Source organism: Corvus moneduloides, chromosome 11 (assembly GCF_009650955.1).
Source record: "Corvus moneduloides isolate bCorMon1 chromosome 11, bCorMon1.pri, whole genome shotgun sequence".
Taxonomy (NCBI): Eukaryota; Metazoa; Chordata; class Aves; order Passeriformes; family Corvidae; genus Corvus; species Corvus moneduloides.
This window is the reverse complement of record NC_045486.1, coordinates 20449179-20469953: the sequence shown is the minus strand read 5'-3', so window position 1 is coordinate 20469953 and position 20775 is coordinate 20449179. Positions and strand designations below refer to the sequence as shown.

The 20775-nt window shown below is 52.1% G+C and overlaps 1 protein-coding gene across 10 annotated transcripts in view; it reads left to right on the top strand.

The window, feature by feature from the left end:
* The first annotated feature begins 1864 nt into the window (after positions 1-1864).
* Positions 1865-20775, top strand: part of IQSEC1 (IQ motif and Sec7 domain ArfGEF 1) — a 282079-nt gene continuing 263168 nt past the window's right edge. For 5 of the 10 annotated variants that reach the window (XM_032120914.1, XM_032120913.1, XM_032120910.1 and 2 more), the window contains exon 1: positions 1866-2276. In XM_032120914.1, coding sequence (XP_031976805.1) covers positions 2011-2276 — 266 coding nt within the window. In that variant the 5' untranslated portion in view covers positions 1866-2010. Of the gene's footprint in view, positions 2277-20775 lie in introns of all 10 variants that reach the window. The other 5 variants (XM_032120912.1, XM_032120921.1, XM_032120923.1 and 2 more) reach the window with 2 other exon arrangements.

Here is a 20775-nt window from a genome sequence, read left to right as displayed (position 1 = left end):
GCTGTAGGAGCTGTGCTGCTCCACTTCCCCCCTCCTTGCTGTGAAATGCTTAATGAGCTTTTATTGTCTGCACATACTTTAATGAGTTTTGAGTGTCTTACTTTGCATTTTATTTTGCATACAAGAAGCAAGTTCACTTGCTTTACTTATTGATTTAACCCCTGATAAATACTCTGGCTGCCTACTGCCGTGCAGGTTCCCTCAGTGAGATACTGTGATAATAATTTCTTTCCACACAGAGCCGAGTCAACTGCGCTTTAGCAAATACGTTCTGAACCAATAGTTTTCGGGAAAAAAAATGTTTTCAAGAAGTCTTATGAAAAATACTAATCAAGTTACTGGGAAGGAGGCTTGGTCTCTTCAGAGAGCAGCTAAAGACGTGTCTGTGAAGTCAGCATCTCCACTAGGACTGGAAATTAGTCTTCCGTACCTCAGTCACCTCGACAGTCAGAGCAGCCCTTCTCTGCACTTGTGTCACAGCAAAAGTAACAGTTTTGCCAATGACTTATTTCTACCTAAAGCCAGAATGCCCCTGGAAAGCGCCAGACGAGTCGGGCTGTGGCTGCACCCTCCCCTCGCGCCCCTTTTCCCCCTGACTGCGAGAGGCAGAGGGAGAAGGCTGGGACAGACACCTTGTGCTTGGGAGCAGCGTTCCCAAACCTGCGGGGCACAGATGGGGACAACGCGGAGCCTGCAGCCTCCCCAGGAGCGGGTCCCCCTCGCCCTCGCCCTGCGGCATCGGCCGCGCTCCTGAAGCGGCGCATCCCGGCAAAGGTGAGAACGAGTTCACTCCACCACGAAGGGTCGGGGCTTCAGTGACAGCAGAACAACCCCTCAGAAAATTTTATTAGCTGTAAGCTTGAAAAGTGGAAAGGTGGAGAGAAGAGGTAGAAAAAATAGAAAAAAAAAAAATAAGGAGACATAAAGAGGAAGGGAGGAGAAAAGCACGTCCTCACCTTCCTATCTTCTTCCTGCAGTATCTCCCCGTTTCCCTTTCCTACTCCCGGTTCTCACAAGCATTCCCAACACACACTTGGGATGATACAGGACCCAAAACCTCAGCAACTTTTCTTGGCTTGATGCAGTCTTAGCGGGAAGCAGCGTTTCACCAACAGAGGTTTTAGCACCAGGGATGCTGACGGGAGAGGCGGAGGGCTCTGCTACCTGACTTGGGGCGTGCTGCTGGGGCGCCCGGCTCGGGGGGCCACCCCCGCTGCCACCCCCGCGGTGGGATCCCGCTCCCCAGCCCTTGCAGGGACAGCTCCGGTCCCGCAGGCCGGGTCCCCGCCCGCCCCCGCGCACAGCGCGCTGCTCCCCGCGCCGCCCCGGGGCCCCGCTCCCGAGGGCGCTCCCCGCGCCTCTCCCGGGGCTCTCCCCGCCGGGAAAGGGGCCCGGAGCCGCGCGGGGATGGGGCGCGGGCATGGGATGCGGGGATGGGATGCGAAGATGGGATGCAGAGCCGGGGATGCGATGCGCGGATGGGGCGCGGGGATGGGGCGCTCGCCGAGCCCCCGCTGCCCCCCGGAGGAGCGGCCGCCGTTACTTAAGCGCATCCCGGCGGCGGCGGCCGCGGCGGGGGAGGCGGGGAGCGGCGGGCCCGGCGCAGGGACGGCCCGCGCCCCTGCCCATGCCCGGCTCGGAGCGCGGCGGGGGCGCGGGCGCTGCCAGGCGACGGGAGAGCCCGGCTGCGGCGCGGGCAGGGCGGGACGGGCGCGGGGACAGCGCCGTGCGCCAGCGCGGCGGGGCCCGGGCGGCTCCGGGCGGCTCCGGCGGCGGCTCCGGCTCCCCCGGCCGGCGGCCCTGCCCTCCTCGGCGGCGGGGGCCGAGCGGCAGCAATGGCGGCGCGGGGCCGCCGCCCGCCCGGGCAGCCGCGGCTCTAGGAGGGGACGCGCCGGGCCGCGGGGCGCCGCTTTCCGCCGGGGTATTTATTCCTCCCCTCTCGCTTAAGTTGCCAGCGGAGCGCGCTGGCCGGCGCCTGCCCCCCCCGCGCCGCGGAGGTGCGGGGCGGCCATGGAGAGCCCCGCCGAGAACCCCAGCAAGGCGGCCGAGTACCTGAAGGAGCTGAACAAGATTATCGAGACGCAGCAGGAGCTGCTGGAGAAGCAGAAGCGGAGGATAGACGAGCTGGAGCAGCAAGTGGCCAAGTTGTACCACGAAAATGCCTGCCTGCAGGACGAGCATCACCGGCACCTGGCCACATGCCGGCTCCAGCAGGGCGTCCCCCCCGCGCCCCCGGGGGTGCTGAGCGCCATCCAGGAGAACGCCAGGCACGAGAAGTAAGCGCTGCCCGCCTTTCTTTGCCCCTTTTTCGCGGACGGGGTTTCCCTAGCGGGGTTCCCCTTCCCTTTCCCCTCCTGCCTTCGGGTGCCCGAAGCCGCCCCGCGTAGCCGCGCTGGGAGCAGCGGGACTCCCTGCGGGGTGTGCCCCGGGGCGAGCCCCGGGCGGCTCGGGGGACAGCGATGGGGTGCGGAGGGGTGGCCCCAGCCTCCGTCCCCCAGCCCGTGCGGGTGCCCGTGTCTCACTCGTTCTCTGGCCGGGGTCCCGGGGGGTTTCGAGCCGCGGCGGCACACGGCTGTCCGGCGCACGGCTGTCCCTGCGGCCACCACTGCCCCGGGCCCCGCCGCCCGCGGCGCTCGGGGGATGCCCTGGGCAGAGCCGCGGTACCGGGGCGCTGGGAGCAGCGGGGCGAACCCTGCCTTTCCGTCCGTAGCGTGTTCGCTGCCGCTGCGAGAGCCGTGGCGACCAGGGGTACCCAGCGCGGGGAGCTGCTCGCCCCCCGGGAGATGCCCCAGGGCGCTGCCGAGGAGCGGCCCTTGGCTCCGGCCGCTATCGAAAGTGACCCGGCCAGGGGTCAGTAAACATTGGCCGCTCGCCACCGGCGGGCTGGCCCGAGCCAAAGACAGCTCGCCCCGTTCGGGCCGCCTTCGCTCCCGGCCGCCGCATCTATTCCAGCCTCTCTAAGCTGTAATTAATCGTCTGCGTCTCTCCAGCGCTGGGAAAGCCGCTTAGTTGCACCGTTCCGAAGCGGTAGGGATTCGGGAATAGCAAGAGCTGAGGTTGGCGCTTTCCCGGAGTGTTTTTACTTCTGGAAAAGTATTTCAGGCTCGGCTTTCCCGGAGCGGAGTGGGAAAAGCATGCATGGGATTACGAGCCCACTCCGCTGCTTGACACAGCACAATGGGCTGTTTGTGATCCGCTGCGCTCGAATTCCTTCGGTTTATAAATACAGACGCGGCGGCTCCCGGCCGCCGCCAGCCCCCGGGATGCGGGATCGCCTGCTCCGGGCAGGCGAGGGATGCCCGGCAGGGGGGGCGAGCCCCGGGCCGTGCTCCGGCCGCGGGATGCCCGGGATGCCCGGGATGCCCGTCCCGCTGCGGGAGGCTCCGCTGGCTCGGTCCGGCCCTGCCGGGGCCCCGGGCAGCGGCTCGGGCAGCCCCCGCTGGGCTCGGCCGCATCTCCCTCCGGAGAGCGGTGTCGGGCAGGGATATCCCGGGGAGCTGTCCCGGATGCCGGGAGCTCCCGCCGGCAGGGTGGGAAGCGCTGCATCTGTGCTCGGAGTCGGGGGTGCTGGTGCTCCGAAGCAGCGTTTTCTCAGCGTGCTGCTGCTGTGGAGGGTCGCCGGTCACTCACTCAGTGTTCCCTGTGCCTGCTCCCGTTTCCAAGCCTTGCCCCTGGCCAGGGGAGTAGAGTGGGAAGGGACGGGGGGCTCTCCCTCCCCAGCGCCCTTCTTGCTGTCAATGTTAACAAGGCTGTGGAGCTGGGGTAATCACTTTAGGCTTTTTTATAAACAGAGCTGTCTCTCTGAAAGTGAATATCTCCTTTAATAATCTGGAGAGCATGCTGTCATTTATGAGTCAATCAATCCCTTACGGAGAAAGGGCTGTTTCCAGAAAACATGGATTATTTACACGAATCCTATCCTGTGTATCCATGTCCAGTACCCGAGGATTTTTGTGGCCGTGCTTGTAGTACAAGATGTCAACTCAGCTATCTTGTCCCATTTGTCTCTTGTAAATGACATTACCAAAAATTGTACAAATGGCTTGCCTTGTTTGATAATATTTCTCCTCTGCAGCCCAAGACTCCTTTGCAGAGCCCTCCTTGGGCAGGCAGCTCTGGGGACTCGGAGGCTTTTAAGTCTCTTAAGTGGATTTGATGCTGGGATCAGAATTAATCTGGGATATTTATGGCAGAGTTGTATTGCTTTGAGGCAGAGCCTGGAGGCTTAGTGGGGAAGCTGGGAGCCAGCCCTGTGCATCTGGCCGGGCCCTTGGCCCACGTGCGTGCCTGGGGAGCCACAGCTTCAGGGCCACCTTCATCTGAGCAATGCTGTTGTCCCCTCTCCCCTCTCCAAAATTGTCCTCCCTTGGGAGGGAGCCCCTTCTTCTCTCCGGGTGGCCCTGCCTGGCTGGGTGGGTGGCTCACCCCCGTGGGCCTGGCACAGCAGCTGTGACAGTGGCTGCTGAGGTCCCACGCTGGCCAGGAGCAGGGACAGGAGCCACCCGTGGCAGTAGTTTATTCTCTGGCTGGATACAAAAGATGGAGGAAGTCTCCAACTTGGAAAATAGAGAAGGATACCCTTGTTTTAAAGACTTCTCCCAGTCCTACGGTTCCCTCAGCTTCCTGACAGCCCAGCCTGCAGGTTCCAGGGGTCTGTAGCTTGCCTTTCAGAAGCTCAGCCTCAGTTTCCTCAGACCTAAATGTCCCATTCACCTTGGGCATGTTTGGGTGGGGAATGGGGATCCGTTGTTTGCTGACGTTCTGTGTCAGGTGCCAGTGATGCTGAAATGGGGATCTCTGGTTTTGGCGGAGAAGGGGTGTGTCCACCTTGTTCCCTCCTATCCCAGGGCACATTCTCCCCATCCTTCTCTCTCCAGAAGCAGCTTCGTGCCCTGCCACCATCAGTGACCACTGCTCCTCCTGACCCTTCAGTACTTCACAGCTAAAAAGAATGGAATCCTTTTTAAAGGAAACCAGGCTCCTCTTAGACGAATACACTGAGAAATCAGTGCTTTTAGAAGTTCTCTTGTACCTTGACTTGAACAGTCTTTCTAAACTGCTTAGACTGCAGTCCTGCAGCAGTTCCACCTGTGTGAAGTGGCTGTGGCTCCCTGGCAGGGGTTCCATATTGCCAGATGTGGTTACCTTGTATAAAAGGAAGTATGGAAATGCTATACAAGATAATATGGTTATGGTTAATAAAAGATAGTAAAAAAAACCCCAAACCCAACAACCAAACAACAAAATCCCCACAAGTCCTAAAAGTTTTCAGTTCTTACAATGGAAAGACTATACAGGTGAAGACTGCTTAAATAATTTGGAAAAGCTGGTGTAATTGTAGAAATTCTGTAGCTTGTGAGGAGGGGAACTGTTAATGAACCTTGAGACAGACTTCTGGAAGAAAAAAAACCCCAGTCCAGTAATGTATGTATATAAATATATGGTAATAATCTGGTTTATGCACTTCCAGAAAATCCCGGAGTGAAAAGAAAGTTTCTTTTGTGCCAGTTGCTGATGGAAGAAGGGAGGGAGGAGCAGAAGGCTGGATGGTTGGGTGCAGGTGTGCTTCTTATCCTGCAAGGACAGACCAAAAAAGGTTTGGGGGCGGTCCCATTAATTTTGCAATAACTGGCTGAGAGCAAATCAACGTTAAAATGCACAGATGGAATTGAGAATAGTTGGTTACAAGGCTTTGTTAGATGTGATGAATCAGCATAAGGAAGATAACAATAGGTGTTTAACTCATTAGGATAACAATAGGTGTTTAACTCATTAAGGTGTTTAATTCCGAGTTGTGTAAGGCTAATTTTCAGTGAATCCCTTTCATTTAACGTTTGAGAAGCAGCAAGAGCTTCTAGAGCACAGCATTCGGTGTAATTCAGTAATGCCCTTTTTTTGGGGTGTAAAACCACATGCACTGTGTTTTCTCAGCTCTATCTGAGGATAGTTTTTTGTGTCTGGGAATTCAGCACTGTCCCCTCGCAGCTTAGGGAGGGATGTTTGTGCTTATCCTAATCAAGTTAAAAACTGTGCTGCCTTTCCACGGAGAAAGTGCCTGGTGAGAGGCTGAGGAGGAGGGAGAGGAGAGTTGTCTGCTGAGACAGAACAATCTGAAGGGGCTGTTGTTCGCAGCTCGGTCTGAATTCTGCACCTGGCCTGGCTGATTTATTTTTAAATGAATCTAGGGCTGGTTTTGGTCTCTGGGCCAAGACAGCCCCGGTTTGGAGCTGTAAGACACCCTCGGTGTGTTTGGGTCTGGGTGAGGTGTGCTGGGAGCAGCGGAGTAGCTGAAGTTGTTGCTCTGGTGACAGTCACATGTGAAGGCTGCGTTGTGCCCTACATAAGCCGAGCTTGTGACTTTGCCTGTCGCTGCCGGCGCTGGGAGCTGCCCTGCACACAGCCTCAGCAGAAGCCAAAGATTGCATTAGTGTAGAGACCAGCAGGGCTTTTTCCTCCCTCCAGAGATGTCCTTTGCTAAGACAGGCTGTTCAAATGACGTAAATCCCATTTCCCTGCCTGCGCCGCGCTTGAGCAGCAGCTTATTTTTGTTTGCTGTGCTGAAGTGGAGGTACCCAGCATCTGCTAAAGTAGGCTCGTGCTTGGGCAAGCTTCTGCTTTCTCTGCCTGCTTGGCAGCAAGGATGGAGCTGAAGTGCTGCTGCTGGGTCCTGTTTCTCCATCAGCTGCGTGGGGAAGTGTGATCTGTGGCTGCGAGTCTGCAGTGCCAGTGCAGTTCTTAGCAGGAGATGCACCTCTGCTGGTTTATTTGGCCCAGCTCCCGAGGAATACATCCATGTGGAAAGCACAGGCTGTGTCCAGGATGAACAGATTATTCCTACAGGGCGCTGCGTGTTCTGTCAGCCCTGTAGCAGGTAGGGATGGTGTAATTCCAGCCTCGGGCAGAAACTTCTGTCTTCAAATAACTTAAAAGAACCCTGTTCTGTTCATTTTCAATGCATAACTGGAATGGTGTGACTGCTGAGCCCTGAGAGTGAGGGTTTCACACTGAAGGGAGTGCTTTTGCTTTTGCTTTTGAAGCCCTCATTTTGGGGTCATTAGTGTGATTTGGACAGCAGCACAGGGGTGAGCATCCCTTAGAACAGGCATTTGTGGTTCTGGCAGGCTGCAGGAAATCAATAGTGTGAGGATGTGTAATAACATGTGAACTTGCTAACTAAACTCAGCTAAATTATTCTGGATCTCTGAAATATTGGTAAATTCTTGTACTTAATATCTGCTAAATGTTAAGCTAAATGATAACACGTATAGACAAATTCATTTGAAAACTGATGTGTACTGTATAATCAATAAAACAAGGCAGGGAGGGGGGTGCCAGGAGCAGTGATGACAGAGCAGAGTGCTGGTATCAATAAAGTTCCTGGGAAGTCAGAGGGGGGGTAGGAAAAACATGGTCCAGAGAAAGGACAGCAGAAATCCATGTTGTTTTGGGAGAGGAAAACCAGTGTAGCAGAAAGTAACCCATCCTGTAACACGATAGCTTTAAAGATGATTTCAGAACTTGAAGTAAATATGTCCCATTCAGAGCAGAGCAGTCCTAAAGGATTACCAGGACTCGCTGGATCTGGAATCCTCCTCTGATGAAGCCTTTTATTGTGCTGACACACAACACAGCTTTTGAGCTTCCCAACTTCGGAGTGGTGTTCTGAGCTTTAAGAACAAAGTACATTTTCCTGCTCCTTGGTGCTTTGATGGCCTTCCTTAGGAATTCACTGTTGAGGAAACTGAAAAGCGCTTCCAGAGATGTGGTTTTGGAAAAGATCTGGCAATGTGCGTGGATCTGGGTGAGCCAACGAGAGCTGCTGTGACTACTGTGAGCCAGGTGTGTGAATGAACATCCCCTTCCCTCTCTCCCAGCCCCTCACTCCAAGCCAGCCTGGATCTGCTGCTCTGTGCACACACACGTGGAGTTCACAGCAGGACACTGCTGAATCCCCTTCCCATCCAGGGTGGGCAAGGGAAGCCCTTACCTGGTCTGTACTGCCAGCCTTTGCTGGTTGTTGTCAGAAGCCACAGCAGCCAGAGGAGCAGGATGGCCCCTGTGGAAGGAGGCTCTCCCTGCAGCAGCTCTGTCTGTCCTTGGCTTCTCAGAGGTGGGCAAGTTTGGGATGGTGCCTCAGGCAATGGCTTTGGGCTCAAGCCTAAAAGTCAGCGTTGCTTCTGAAGAACTGAGCTTTCTGTGGAGCGAGGGATGCTGAGCTGTGTCCAGTCCAAGTGACAAACCTTTGGGAGAAGGTGAAGTACAGACATGCACATTTCTGAACCTTGCAGCCTTCTCGCCCTGGTTATTTGCTCAGGAGGACAAGGCTCCCTCAGTGCTTAGGGGAGGCGTCTTCTGGCACCAAAATAAGTTGCAGCTTTTTTGAAAACCTGAAGCAAGATACAGCACACCCAAAGAAGTATCTTTAGGAAGAGCTGATTTGAGAGCAGATCACAGAAGCTCTGAAAGAAGAAGAGCAAGGCATTTCAAGGTGTTTTCCTCCAGCATACGGATGGGGGACTAAATTATTAACACTGAAATAGTAAATTCTTAAATCCTCCTTGCAAGTAGCATCTCAAAAAGCTTTATTTTTTAGACCCAGCAGAAGCAGGTGGCTGTTCTTGTGCTGGCCAGTGGTGCTGTGCTGAGCGCAGTGTCTCGTGCCCAGAGTGTGGCCTTCAGACACAGAGTTTGTGCAGAGTGGCTGCAGAGTCTGTGGGCTCCTCCAGGGCTCCCTTAAGGGCAGGAGGAGCAGCCCCTGGTTGACACTGCTCAGTTTGGTGGTCCCTGTGTGGTGCACACCCACAGAGCACTGAATTTCCCTGGAGTTCATGGCTCAGCCGGGGTTACAGTCCCCATTTGGGGAGAGCTGCCCCCAGAGCAGGCAGCCTGTACCAGGTGAGTCCAGCGTTGGTTATTTGGAGCAGTGCTCTGCCCGAGGCTCCTGCCTGCAGGTGCAGGGCGGTCATCCCGTGCCAGGCACCAAGGGGGTGTGTGGGAAGCTGCTTAGGTAAGTGGATTTTGCAGGTCAGAAGTAATTCCTGATGTGCAGCCCACACTTGCGTTATTCTAATTTGATCCCATCATTCCGACTCAGACCCTCTCTATTATGTTAATTAACCTTTTTTTTTGTGTTTTGCAGCCTGCAGATACTTTTAGGCTGTACCTGCCAGCGCTCCTGCCTTTCATCTTAGCTCAGCGAGCCCGTGAATGAGGTTGTCATAATTCCCTTCTGCCCATATCCTTGCCTAATTGCACTGTTTTTCTCAGCAGAATTGTTGAATTGGAAATGGAGACAGTGTGAGCAGGCTGTGGTACAGCAGAGCGGCGTGGCTTGAGGAGATGGATGTGGTGGTGCATTCTGCTGGCTGCTGGGTACCTGTCCCTGGGCTGCTTTTATTCCCACCTTCCTTGCTAGGGGACTCCTCTCCAGATCCTTCTGGCATTTCCCTAAAATCCTGGAATTCTCAGCTGTTGTAGCTGCTGCACTACAGTGGGAGAGATGCTGGTTTTGCTGACCAGAAATGTGGATCGGAATTGTTGCTGTTAATGGTCGTGTCCCTGTGGCTGAGGACAGGGGCAGAAGCAGGAGCAGGAGGTGTTTCCTCAGTCCCTCCTGCTGACCTGTTCTCTGCCCTCGGAGCAGCTGAGCACTGGGGCTGATGGCTGTTTTACAGCTGGGCAAGTCAGAGTTAATGATCTTGTCTTAATGGGCTGCTCAGACATTGAGGTGAGAAATGGTTGTGTTAAACAGCACACTTGAGACAAACAAGCCTCTTAAATTCCTGGGTGCCTTCGTGGCTCTAAACCAACTTGTTTAATGATGTTTGTACGGTTGGTGGCAGGAAAAACTAATGTTAGGATCAGAGAATGAATCCCAGACTGGTTTGGGTTGGAAGGGACTATAAATCATCTCATTCCACCCCCTGCCATGGGCAGGGACACCTCCCACTGGCCCAGGCTGCTCCAAGCCCCAATGTCCAGCCTGGCCTTGGGCACTGCCAGGGATCCAGGGGCAGCCCCAGCTGCTCTGGGCACCCTGTGCCAGGGCCTGCCCACCCTACAGGGAACAATTCCTGCCCAATATCCCATCCAGCCCTGCCCTCTGGCACAGGGAAGCCATTCCCTGTGTCCTGTCCCTCCATCCCTTGTCCCCAGTCCCTCTCCAGCTCTCCTGGAGCCCCTTTGGGCACTGGAAGGGGCTCTGAGCTCTCCCTGGAGCCTTTTCCAGGTGAACACCCCCAGCTCTCCCAGCCTGGCTCCAGAGCTGAGTCTGCTGCAAAGCGGCCCAAATATTTGTGGAGGGTGAAACGCTGCAGAACAGCGCAGTGCTCACACCAGAACCTGAAACCCTGACCCGCGCGTGTTTCTCGCCGCCGTTGTCCTCGGGGCGGAGCTGCGATCCCGGAGCAGCCCCATCCCTGCCCATCTCTTCCCATCCCGGGGCAGCCCCATCCCTGCCCATCCCGGGGCATCCCCATCCCTGCCCATCCCTGCCCATCCCGGGGCAGCCCCATCCCTGCCCATCCGTGCCCATCCCTGCCCATCCCGGGGCATCCCCATCCGTGCCCATCCGTGCCCATCCCGGGGCAGCCCCATCCCTGCCCATCCCTGCCCATCTCTTCCCATCCAGGGGCAGCCCCATCCCTTCCCATCTCTTCCCATCCTTGCTCATCCCGGGGCAGCCCCACCCCTGCCCATCCCTGCCCATCCCGGGCTCGGGCCGGACTCCCTCTGCCGGCTCCGCTCTCCGCTGCTCCCGGCGCTCAGCCACAGAGCCGCATCTGGAGTGTGCAGCCTGTTCCTGATGGCAGCATCTCCGCTCCTTCTGCACCTCCTCAGACGTTAGAAAGGCTGCTGCGAATGCAGCCGAAGATTCCTCATGAGCTAAGTTTTGTCTTGAAGTGCAGAGGGAAACTTTCTTTTCAAGTGGTGCCATTTTAAAATATTCGCAGGAAAGAAATTATTCTGCTGCAAGGCATCTGTGCAGACGGAGTGAGTCTTACTGCTGTGCTAGATAAGAAAAATGCTGCCACTGAGCAGCTCTCTATAGCAACTGATTGAAATATAATATACATTATTTGCATGTTAATAAGATTTCTAGCCAGACTTCCCCGACAAACGCAAGTGGAGACAAAGACCTGTATGTAATACATCTCTAACTGCACCAGAGTAATTCAGATTTCCTAAGTGTGAATTCACTTCATTCTGTAACGAGGCAAAGAAAGCAGCAGGGGAAGGTGGGGGAGCAATCTCCTGGCCTTCTTCAGGGTTTGGGATGCAGCTGGGAGCTGATGTTTGTCTGGGTTTTCCATCTTCGCTGGATTTCTCCTGGCTGACAATGGCTGCAGGTGACTTGGGAGCTTTTAATTGCTCTTTTTGAGCACGGAACTTGGAGCTATGGGGGAAATATAGGGAGACTGTCCTCAGCTAGGGATTATGCTGGGAAATCTGAAGCCCTGCTAGAGTTAAATCTGGCCAGAGACATCAAGGACAAGAAAAGCTTCTATAGAAACGTCAGCGATAAAGGGAAGAGCTGGGAAAATGTGGGCCCTCTGCAGAAGGAAACAGACCTGGTTACCTGGGACAAGGAGGGGCTGAGGCCACAAAGCTCTTTGGTAACCAAAGGATGTCCCTGAAGTTCTGGCTGCGCCTCAATTAGCAGAGCAGCGGTTGATTATCAGGGAGTTAATAAGACACAGCTGTGGAGTGGTACCTTCTCTCAGGAGGTGTGAGTGGGACCCTGAGTGCCTGCAGGTGTTTGTCCCAGGAGGAGCTGCTGGAATCCCCGCCCGTGGCCAGGTGGGACTCAGTGCTGGAGGGGAGCCCTGGGGCCCGGCAGAGTTGAGCAGCAGAGCTGGGTGAGCAGACCTCGGTGAGCAGACCTCAGTGCCTCGTTGGGGCTGGTTACAGGTAAGAAAGGGGATGTTTTAACGTGAGTAAGCACTTTAATATGAGGTGGGCACAGCCTCTCTTTGCTTGAGTGGTCCAGGTTGCCTCAATTTCAGAGGTTCGCTTCAGCAATGTTTTGTTTTTCATTGTTTTTCTGTGACTGTAATGGTTCTCTGCTCACGCGTGGGGATATAAAATCTTGTCTGGTTGTCTTCTGTGCTATTAATGGTCCTGGAAATACAGCAAAATGTCAAGGATGTATGTGAGTCATTCCAGACAAATGATTGTCTTCCAGTTCAGGTCCCATCAACCTGTGGTGTTGATGTCTTGGTATGGTTTTCTGAATTTAGAAAGTTATATTTCACTAGAATTAAGAATTTTTTTTTGACAAACAAAAAGCAAGCAAACCCTCTTGTAATGGATTGTGGTAGACAACAATATTCTTTTAGCATGGTTTCTTGGTAGGACAGACACAGCACTGACCCTTTGGGTGCACCAGCCCTGTGGCAGTGGCTGGGTGCCAGGTCTGCTCTGGGGCTGCTCTCCTTGGCACCGTGTTGGTAACTCGTGCTGTGTGCAGGGAATTGAAGGGGAAGGTCCCTGTCCGTGCCCAGGGCAGGCTGCAGACTGGGATTCACTCCTGCAGGGCAGCTGGGATGTGCTGGGTTCTGAGGGGCCTCGGGGGGTTCTGCTCATGGCATTGCAGAGTCCTGGGCCATCCTTCCTCTTCATCCTGGCTGCTCACCTTGCTACAGCCCCTTCATTGTCCTTTCACCGTGGAAGTCAGAGCAGGAGCTGCTTCAGAAACATTTTCTGCTTGATAGTCCTTTGTTCCCCTAATGGTTTCCTGTTCAGGCAGGCAGGTGTTCCTCTGGAAATTTAAGCATTGTTATTCAAATCCAAAGCACCTTGATATACCATTATTTTAAATTCTTGAGTTAGGTGCCAGCATCCAGTGGCACCATGGCCCCAGGGCGTGCGTGCTGTCTGTGCCCTGTGTTTTGGGCTGGCTCTCTCCAGGTTCTGCAGTGCTGTCCTCTGTGAGCACGTTGGGCTGGTTATGTGGAAGGTCCTTGTGGTGATGGTAAAGAAGGAATTCACAGCTGTAGGAATATCCTCTGGGGTTTTATTTGCTGCTGGGAGTTATGATTAATGGCTCTACGTTGTGGAGAGCAGGTGTATTTTGACTTTTCCTTGCATTCCATCTTTCTATGTAGCCCCATGGCAGAAGCATTTGATCTTGGCTTCAAGCTGGAGCAGCTGTGTGCACTCCAAAGAACATCTGTGTTCTTTAGTGTGTTCACTCTGCTTGGCTTTCTGCTTGACCTAGGCAGGCCTGTGGGTGGGGATTCTTCAACCCTCAGTGTAACTCTTGGTAAAATTCACTGCTAAAACCAAACACTCTGTCCTGATCTTTTTTAGGCAAAACCAGCCTCTCTCATCTTGTGTCTTAATTCATGCACATAACTTGGGCGAGTGTACAGTGCCATAGAGGTGAGCAGGCTCTAATTACAGGAAGGTAAAGTGGTGATGCCTGACCCTTCCTGTGGTTCCTTCCTGGAGGATTTTCCTCTCCATTTAGCACAGCCTTTCCTGGTGTTGATCTCCCTGATTGAGGCCCTGCTGTGCAGGGGGAGGGCTGGGACCTATTGCAAATGAACCAGCTCGATTTGAATAAGGTAGAAAATCTATATTCAGCTTTCAGGCTTGGTTCTATTTTAAGCTTTCAATTGAGTCCACCACTTCTTGAGTGCTTGATGTTGTCAAGGGTTGAGAGAATGACTTTGTCTTTCAGGAAAGGAGAAAGCTGACTTTATTTCAGGTTTGCTGAGGTTGTGACACCAGTGCTAGTACAGTGTTAGTGCTGACATGGAACACTCCCCCTGCCTGGTGGGCTGTGTTTGTGCCTGTGCCAGTCAAGTGCGTGGAGATGAAAGTGCCAGGCGTGGAAGGGAGGAGAATCAGTAGTGAGGAACTTACCTGTGACCTTTTTTCCAAATGGCTTGGGAGGAAAACTTTGAAGGCAGTGATCTGAGACTGTGGATGTAATTCAATAGCTGCTCCTGGCTTGCATTGCAAGGGAATTCTAAAAGGGTGATAAAAACTGCCTCACATAAGGTAGGAGAGACCTCTTGAATCAAAGGTCAAGAGTTGCTGCTCATATTTATTTCCAGTGACATGAAGCTTGTCAGGCCCATGCCAGGCTCCTGTGACTGTGTCCTGGTGTAGAAGGAGCACACCTCAGTGCTGGTGCAATATTTAATCAGAGCCTGATGTGCAGGTGACTGGGAACTGAAGGAGGGGAGGCAGGGAAATTAATTTCTGCTCCTGCTTTCCCCAGTTGTGCCTTATAAATTACCTGGCCTTTGATGCTTAAAAAAGAGAGTGGTTGGACTTGGATCTGGATTCTCTGTTGAGCAGCACAGGTTGCTTTTAATCCTAAAAAGGAGATTTGCTGAACTCTCTTCAGAGCAATATGATGAAATGGGGTTTTGGTTGTGCACAAGTGTTCCAGCAGTGCAGTCCTGTGCAGCATTACCATGGCTGGTGGCTGCAGCCTCAGGCTGCCAGGAGCCAGGGGAGCACTGCAAGCTGAGCTCTCCAGTGGAGCATCCCTGTGTCCCCCCTTGGACCTGCACACGTTCCTGGGGCAGGGCTGTGGGAGCTCTGGGAGCTGAGCCTTGGGCTGTGGAGGTGAGGGCAGGAGCAGCTCAGTGTGTGTGAGCACACATCCCTCAGTGGGGTGTGCTGGAGCCTGGTCAGGGCTCGGGGCTGTCCAAGGGGATCAAGGACACTTCAGGATCTCCAGCGGGGCTTCACGCCTTGGGGGAAGCCAACAATCCTTGGAAAAGCAGAAAAAAACTCATGGTTTGGGTGTTTTCTCCTACCCTCTCTACTCTTCTTCAGTATAGTGACAGCTTTAGGGTGGTAGAAATGTGCCTGTCTTGGAACTCATCACTGAGAACCTGGTGCTGCTGTTGGTGCTCCAGAATTGAGATCAGGCTCTCATCTCATGGGGTGATTCCATCCCCCCCCCACCCCCCTCCCCCCCCCCCCCCCCCCCCCCCCCCCCCCCCCCCCCCCCCCCCCCCCCCCCCCCCCCCCCCCCCCCCACCCCCCCCCCCCCCCCCCCCCCCCCCCCCCCCCCCCCTCAGCCTTTTCTTCACCCATCTGCCAACTTCCTACAGCGATCTTATCTCCATCCAAATGCTTCTGATCAGAGCAGCTCCTGCTCAGGGGACTGAGGGCTGTCCTCTGTCCTCTCACCTGCTCCCTCTGGAAGCAAGAAAGGATAATTTTTTTAAACACATTGCAGAGTTATGTAACTTCTTGATGGAAGTGCTTTCCAGCACCGAGCTTTCCTTATTATGTAATGTGATACATCACCAGAACTTGCTGACATAAGCCATGATCTTCACCTCCACTTGCTCATGAAAAACGTATTATTTCCTTGACCTTGCTTGGCTCTGGGGGCTGTGGGCACTATCAGGAACTCATCTGAGTATTTTACTCTGGAGAAGGGAAAACTGCTGGTAAATCAGGTGCCAGTCTGTCCTGCCTGCTGAGGGAGTGGCGTGTGTGGTCTGAGTCTCGTGGCTTTACTCCTGTGTTGTTTTAAGTGAGTTGTTCTGTGTGAGCATCTTTAAATAGGTGCTTCCCAGGCTTCTGAGAAAGGAGCAGCCGTGGTTTGTGTGGCATGGCATGACCCCCTTAGGCTGTTTTATGAGTCATCTTGCTGCGAGTGAAGGGAATCATGAAAGGTCTCAGAACGAGATAAGAGTCCTTTGCAGCTAACGAGATTTAATTGAGAATATACTTCCCTCATGCTAACAGTGCAGCGAACCTTGGCATCCCCAGCACACCTAGCTAACTTTACAAAGGTACCTGGCAAAGGCCACCAGAGCTTTGCTTAATAATTCAGCATGTGCAGGTCTGTAACTTTGTCAGTCTTTGTGCATTATGTTGATTTATGCTCTGGTATTCTGTATGAATGGATTGTGTAGAGTGGCTGTTCAGCAGCCTGCTGTTGTAATAATAAAGGCCATGAAGCTGGTGTGATGTGCTCTGTGATTTTGGGGGTGATTCCAGCCCACAGAAGACAGACCAATAATCACAACTGGTTCTGCTTTCTCCCAGGAACAGGGATGAACTGGAACAAGCTTAATACCCAAAGCCTTTTGAACCAAACCCTTCAAGCTTGCCTTTAAACCTCCTACAAAAGGACCTCAAAAGACCATTTAGAGACAAATAGCCAATTTGTAAGCCATCATGCTCCTTGGTAGCTGAAATGCCAACAAAATATCTCAAATCTATGTCACCTGCTCAACTGAGCACAGGATTTCCACTTTGCTGCTTGTGCTCAGCAGAGTGGTTGTTGGGACTGGTGGAGAGTTAACTGGGCAGGATTCCCACTCAGGCAGGAGCTACTGCTGGTGCTGTCAGGCAGTCTGCCTTAATAACCAATGTCCACTGTACAATATTACCTTCACCAATTAGAATATTTTCTTTAAGGCAGGGAAAGTAACAGAAAAGACTCAAGTGTGCTGCTTGTGACTTTCTGCCAGCTGATCAGAGGGTGATTTTACTAGAATTCTTTGTCAGAATCAACAATATCTTCCTCTTCTTTAGCTTAAGCAGGATGCTTCTATTTCTGAAGAGCAATGTTGGTGTGGGGTGGCTTGATCTCCATGTGTTCGATGCCTGGGAGATGGAGAAGCTCAAATATCTAATTAGCCTTCTGTTTCAAAGAAGTCAGACCTCTAAGCTGCAATAAGTAGTGTTGTCTGGGATGTGGAAATAGCCAAAATAAACAGCAGTGCCTGGGGACTGGGAAGCTTGGGATGCTGTCAAAGCTGATAAATTCTCTTCTCTCTTGGCTAATTTTGTGTTTAATATAAAGTGTGGGGATGTGCTGGGTCTCTGCCCATGCACTTGAGAAGGTGTGAGTAAAGCAGGGTTGAATGCAGGAGCTGCTGCTCTGCAGCTCGAGACCTCCTGGGGGATAATTGTTCTTTGAATTGGAAGACTTCTTGTAAAGAATACAGGCTGGGAGAGCTGGGGGTGCTCACCTGGAGGAGAGAAGGCTCCAGGGAGAGCTCAGAGCCCCTTGCAGGGCCTAAAGGGGCTCCAGGAGAGCTGGAGAGGGACTGGGGACAAGGGCTGGGGGGACAGGACACAGGGAATGGCTTCCACTGCCAGAGGGCAGGGCTGGATGGGATATTGGGAAGGAATTGTTCCCTGGGAGGGTGGGGAGGCCCTGGCACAGGGTGCCCAGAGAACCAAGTTGTTCTGTTATTCCTCAGTGTTTGAAAAAATCCTGTCTCAAAATACCACGTCCCCAAACAGATCAGGTAGAAGACTAAATTATTTATCTGCTTAATTTATGACCTTCCCTGGCACTGCAGCATTTGGAGAACAAGTGATTCTGTTCTTGTTGTGAATTTTTCTTTTTACTGACCCATCCCTTTCTCTGATGGAAAGGCCAAGGCTCTTGCTGCAAACCCTGGTGCCCCTGAGGCGTTTCCTCGTTTCAGAGCAGAGCCCCTTCTCCACGTTCAGTTGTAGCTGGAAGGCAGAGCTTTGGCAGCTTCCTGCCATCCTTGCTCTGCTTAGCTCCTTAAAAGCACTACAGATACCCCTCCCAAATTTAACTTAGTCTTTGCTTAGCTTTCCTAACCTCCCAGGAGTTTATATTTGGGGTCCATCTGTTAGCTTGGCCTCACATGACAGTTTTGTATGGGCTCTTCTTTTCACTTCCTTCATGGGGCTGGGAGTTCTTTACATTTATTTTCAAACTTATCACCAATGTCTAATTCTTTGGTGTCTCACTACCCACGGAGCTGCAGATATTTTTATTTACATGTGACCAGTAATCCACTGTCGAGCATCAAAGTCCACGTTGAAGGCTTCCTGTTGGCAGGACAGGATTACAAACAGCAGAAGGCAGCTGCACAGCACCAACTCATTAACTATTAATTATGGTATTTCTGTGTAAAGTAGTTGCTTTAGGGTTTGCTGCTCTGGTAGCTCTGGGAAAAGGGCTCTTACTGAGGTGGCTGGGTTATGTTCTGCACCTCTGACAATGTGATTTTTCATGATGCAGCCTGAGCTGAAGGAATACATCACTACTGAAAAACCCTAGCCATGCTCACTCACTTGCTTCGATAGCAAGAAAAAAAATCCTGTTTCCCTTCATAAAAGTAGTGTGGACAAGAATTTATACTTGGGAAAACTTCCCTTCCCTTTATGTGCTGGTTTTTATTTAAAACCCCATAAGCACATGAAAAAACCAACAAAACCAAACCAACCAACTAAAAGCCCCCCAAGCCATAAAAAAACCCAAAAAACCCCCAAAAACCCAAATCCACCAAAAAAATCTCAGATTCTGGGGGCTTTCACAACCTGTGCTTTATTTTACCTCAATCGACCAAACGTGGGAAAACAGCCACTGACATCCTTTTGTCCTTCCTCATACAACAAAATATCCCATGGTGGTTGCACAGCTTGTGTGTGCTAAATATAGCATGGATAGTGCTGAAGGAAGAAATAAGGTTTGTCTGCCTTGGACACCTCTCCCTGCTCCCAGTTTTCCAGGATCATTCCTTTTCCCATCTCCCCCTTGTGCAGTCACTGCTGGTGTCACCCTGTGCTGGCTGAGGAAGCTCATTTGGGCTGGGGTGGCCAAGGTGAGGTTGAGAAATGAGTTTTAAGTGTTTTGGCTGCCTCTTAGCGTGAGCCTGGAAGCATCATCGCTGTAATTCTGGGTGTTTGTGTCTGTGCAGAAGGGAAAGGTGTAATTTCTCTCCTGCCTTTTCATGCTGGGACACGGAGCCTGCCTGGATCAGGGGCTGCAGGGGCCTGGATGCCTCAGCTGCTCTTTTTCCCCTCATGAAAATGGACTTGTAGAGCTTTGCAGACAAGAGTGATATGGCACAACTTCTGAGTGGAGGCAATGAAAATGAGCTGCAGTGAGGTTTTCTGTTGGTATTCATGTTTTTGTTAAAAAAATACACTTTGACGTAGTATCTACAATGTATTTGACTGAGCAGTCTGCCACACCTTGGGTTTTTCATGAAATATCCAAATACAGTTTTACCTTAGCCTTTAGCCGTGCTCCTGCACAGTGGCCACATTCTATTTATCAGCTGGATTTTCTTCTGCTTTTGGGTATTTCAGTACTTCAAGTTGAAGGTGTTTGGTTTTTTTTTTCTTGGAGAACACTTTACAGCTGGTGTTAACAGTGATTTCAGGTACCCTGGCAGCTCTGTGTTCTTAGAATTGTGTTTTCTTGATGTTGCTTTTATTTTGGTAATTCATCCTTTGAAACCTGGTAAGATCCAGTAAGTGGACAGACTTCCTTGAGCTGGAGCTACCTGCAGTTGTGGGTAGCTGCTGTTCCAGTTCAGAAGTTTTTTGCTACTATATGACACTTAAAGCACACAGTGAAATTAAAGAAAATTCCCAACTAGGTTATTCTGAGAAAAATCTTAGCCCTGCAGTAGAAAAGGGCATAATGAAAAGTTTGCTGTTGCTTGGACTTAATGGCTGAAATAAAAAACCTCCACCTCCCAACAAAGCAAAATGAATTGCTGTCTGATCTCTTGTTTATAATTAAGTAAATGGATCAACTTGAAGCACTGGGAAGTGTGGCAGGTTTACCCAGGACTCTCAGTAGCCAGTGCTGCTGACAAAGCATCAGTAGATTTATTAAATTGCTGAGTCTGTATTTCCTTTGTTGCTTGAGCTGCCAGTAGAATCCCCGAGTAGCCCCGAGTGGCTTGTTTGACTTAGGGCTCTCTGTGCTGTGCATCCTCCCCACTGTTTACAGGAGTGTTGGAGCTGCAAGGACTCAGTCCTGATCCATGGGGTGTGCCTGGGAGGCTCTGTACCGCACTTCTGAGGGAGCTCTGCCATTCACGTGTCGAGAGTGTTGCTGAAATTCGAGTTCCATGGAGTAGGCGTAGCAAACCTACTTATAGCACCAGTGCTTCTTGCTGGAACCATCTGGTGTTGGATCCCTGGCATTAATGAAAAGCTTGCTCTTTATGTAAGAAAGGGAAGAAAATCCTTCCAGAACAGTCAGCCTGGAAAACATAGGACTTCCCTCTCTTTCCTCTCCTCCCCCCCAGAAAAGGGATTCAGAGAACCCAACTGTAAATGCCACGTGAAACACAATTAAAAGGTGTCTGTCACTAAATGTCTCATCTTGCTTAGAAAACATTCACTGGTATTTTTAATCCCAAGTCAGAAACTGCTGCTGTGTTCCTGGCATCCTGCTGGAAAGGGTGTTCCCAGGACAGGACCAGGAGCAGGCTCCTAGGCTCTGCACATTCCCAGGGTTGTACATCTGGTTTCGTGCCCACCTCAGTGACAGATGAGGGTGTTGGAAAACGTGCTCGGTTTCTGAGAGGTGGAGTGCAGCTCTGCCTTCAGCTGAGGGCTGGCTCTGCATGTCAATAATTAACCAAGGTTGTTGCTTGTGTTTTCTTTGCCTTCCCTCAAACACTTGGAGCACACGAGCAGATGTTCTTGCTATTTCCACCTGTTAGGAAGGCATCCCCTTTCTGTGTTGAAATTTTGGGCTTGTTTTATAGACTCTCAGTTGCTGATACAAGTACTGGGCCAAATAACATCTGTTTGTTCAAACAAATAAGTGAGGACACTTTTTTTTCTAATTCTTAATTTCTTCTGACTCTGTTAGACGTGAGCTTGGCTTTCAGAGGTTTCCATCACGTTCTTTGTGTCATCTTTGCTTGATCTTTGAGATTGTCATGCATTGATGCATCTTCTCAGGTTCGGCTGGGTTCTTACAGGTGTAACATATTATAAAAACCAGGGGTAGTAGATAGAGAGAGTAAATATGATATAAAATAAATATAGTAGCTT